This window comes from Solanum lycopersicum, chromosome 10 (assembly GCF_036512215.1).
Source record: "Solanum lycopersicum chromosome 10, SLM_r2.1".
Classification (NCBI taxonomy): domain Eukaryota; kingdom Viridiplantae; phylum Streptophyta; class Magnoliopsida; order Solanales; family Solanaceae; genus Solanum; species Solanum lycopersicum.
In genome coordinates this window covers 54,753,672-54,755,194 of record NC_090809.1, presented here as the reverse complement: position 1 = coordinate 54,755,194, position 1,523 = coordinate 54,753,672, and the positions used below count along the sequence as shown (strand labels likewise).

The window sequence follows — 1,523 nt, the reverse complement described above, 5'->3', positions numbered from 1 at the left end:
GTTGTGGAGCCTAACTAATATTTGATGTACTGTCATATATTAATGTTCACGCGGTTCAATTTTAGGTTGTACTATTTATTCTCCATTTATTCTCTGTATCCTAAAATACTCTGAATTATTAATATATATACCCATCTCCGTGGAAGTTTACTCACGGGGTGTTACCACGAAATATTGGTTTCTTTCTTTCTCTCTCTAGATCTCTCATCTCTCTCTCTCTCAAAAATTCTTGTGTTCTTCATTCATCAAGTGTGTGTGTGGATTTGATCCTAACATAGAGGACAATTTGTAGTGTTAAATTAAGATTAAATAATAAATGTAATTTAATCAAAATATAGTTTTAGTCACTTATTTTCTTAACAAGTAGTTTTGTTAGGTGATACGGTCCAGACTTTTGAGAGTTTAAAGTTAGAAGCTTTTACCAGCAATATAACGACACTCATATATATTATAAGAATGTGACTGTTCTGATCCACTAACCTTGTACACATCCGGTCTCCACGACTCAACATATCATACCCTTTTAATGTTAGTCCGACTCCTTTAGCGATCTCACCGTGAATTCTTTTAGGGTCTGATTGTTGACTGACAATTACTATAACAACATCATTGAACATCCTTTCTTGCTTCGCCTTCTGTCTGATTTTGTTAGCCAGTGTTGTCTTACCAACACCACCCATACAACATATCCAAATCATAGTGACCCCCTCATCTTTCAAAGTTGCCATGACCTCATCCTCTTGGAATTTTCTAGAGTCAAACACCTCATCACTGTTACTAGGTATAGCCTCATGACTTTGAACTGTACGGTCAAAGGAGAAAGCATTTGGATTGGTCACTTCACTTTGAAGTTGAATCAACTCCAGTGTAATTTTCTTAGCTCTCCTGCTTAGCGAGTAACATGACTTCAAGTTTGGACAACAACCATAAAAGCAACCCCTTTCAACCTCAGTTGTACCTTGCCTTACAGTTTCCACATGTTCAATAGTGGTATCAACACTAGTTAACCAAGTTTCGCCATTGTGTGAAATGCGTTGTAAGTTTATCCGGGCAACTTCCGCTCTTTCCTGGACCTTACTTTTGATATTCTTCAGCTTCTTACATTCTTTATGCATACATCTGATGTTGCTCTTGTAGTAAAATAAATACCCAATCCCTCGCGCAATTGGATGCATCAAGAAGTCCGTTACCTTTTTCATAACAATAGATAACAATTCCATATCTGATTATTAATTAATTATGAACTCTGCTATATATATATATATATATAAAAGAGAGAGACACTAGTTTTCTGTTAAAGGAAAGCTTAACAAACAGAATAATAATGAAGAATTTGTATTATGACAATGAAAACTAAAAAAGAACTGGGGTCATTATTAAAGTAGGAATGTTTGATTAGATAACATTTCAAAAAATCTTATTCCATATGGAAGACAAAGAAATGTAGATAAAAAGTAAAAGTATATGTTTGCTTTTGGAATTTTCTCTGCAATTGATCAAGTGAGTCATGTTGAAGCCCTTGT

The 1,523-nt window shown here is 34.5% G+C and overlaps 1 protein-coding gene across 1 annotated transcript; it reads right to left on the bottom strand.

Moving 5' to 3' along the window:
* Positions 1-356: 356 nt before the first annotated feature.
* Positions 357-1,220, bottom strand: LOC138338924 (disease resistance protein SUMM2-like). The gene has a single exon (XM_069290011.1). It carries the CDS (start codon positions 1,218-1,220, stop codon positions 357-359), a length of 864 nt encoding a protein of 287 aa, XP_069146112.1.
* Positions 1,221-1,523: the final 303 nt, after the last annotated feature.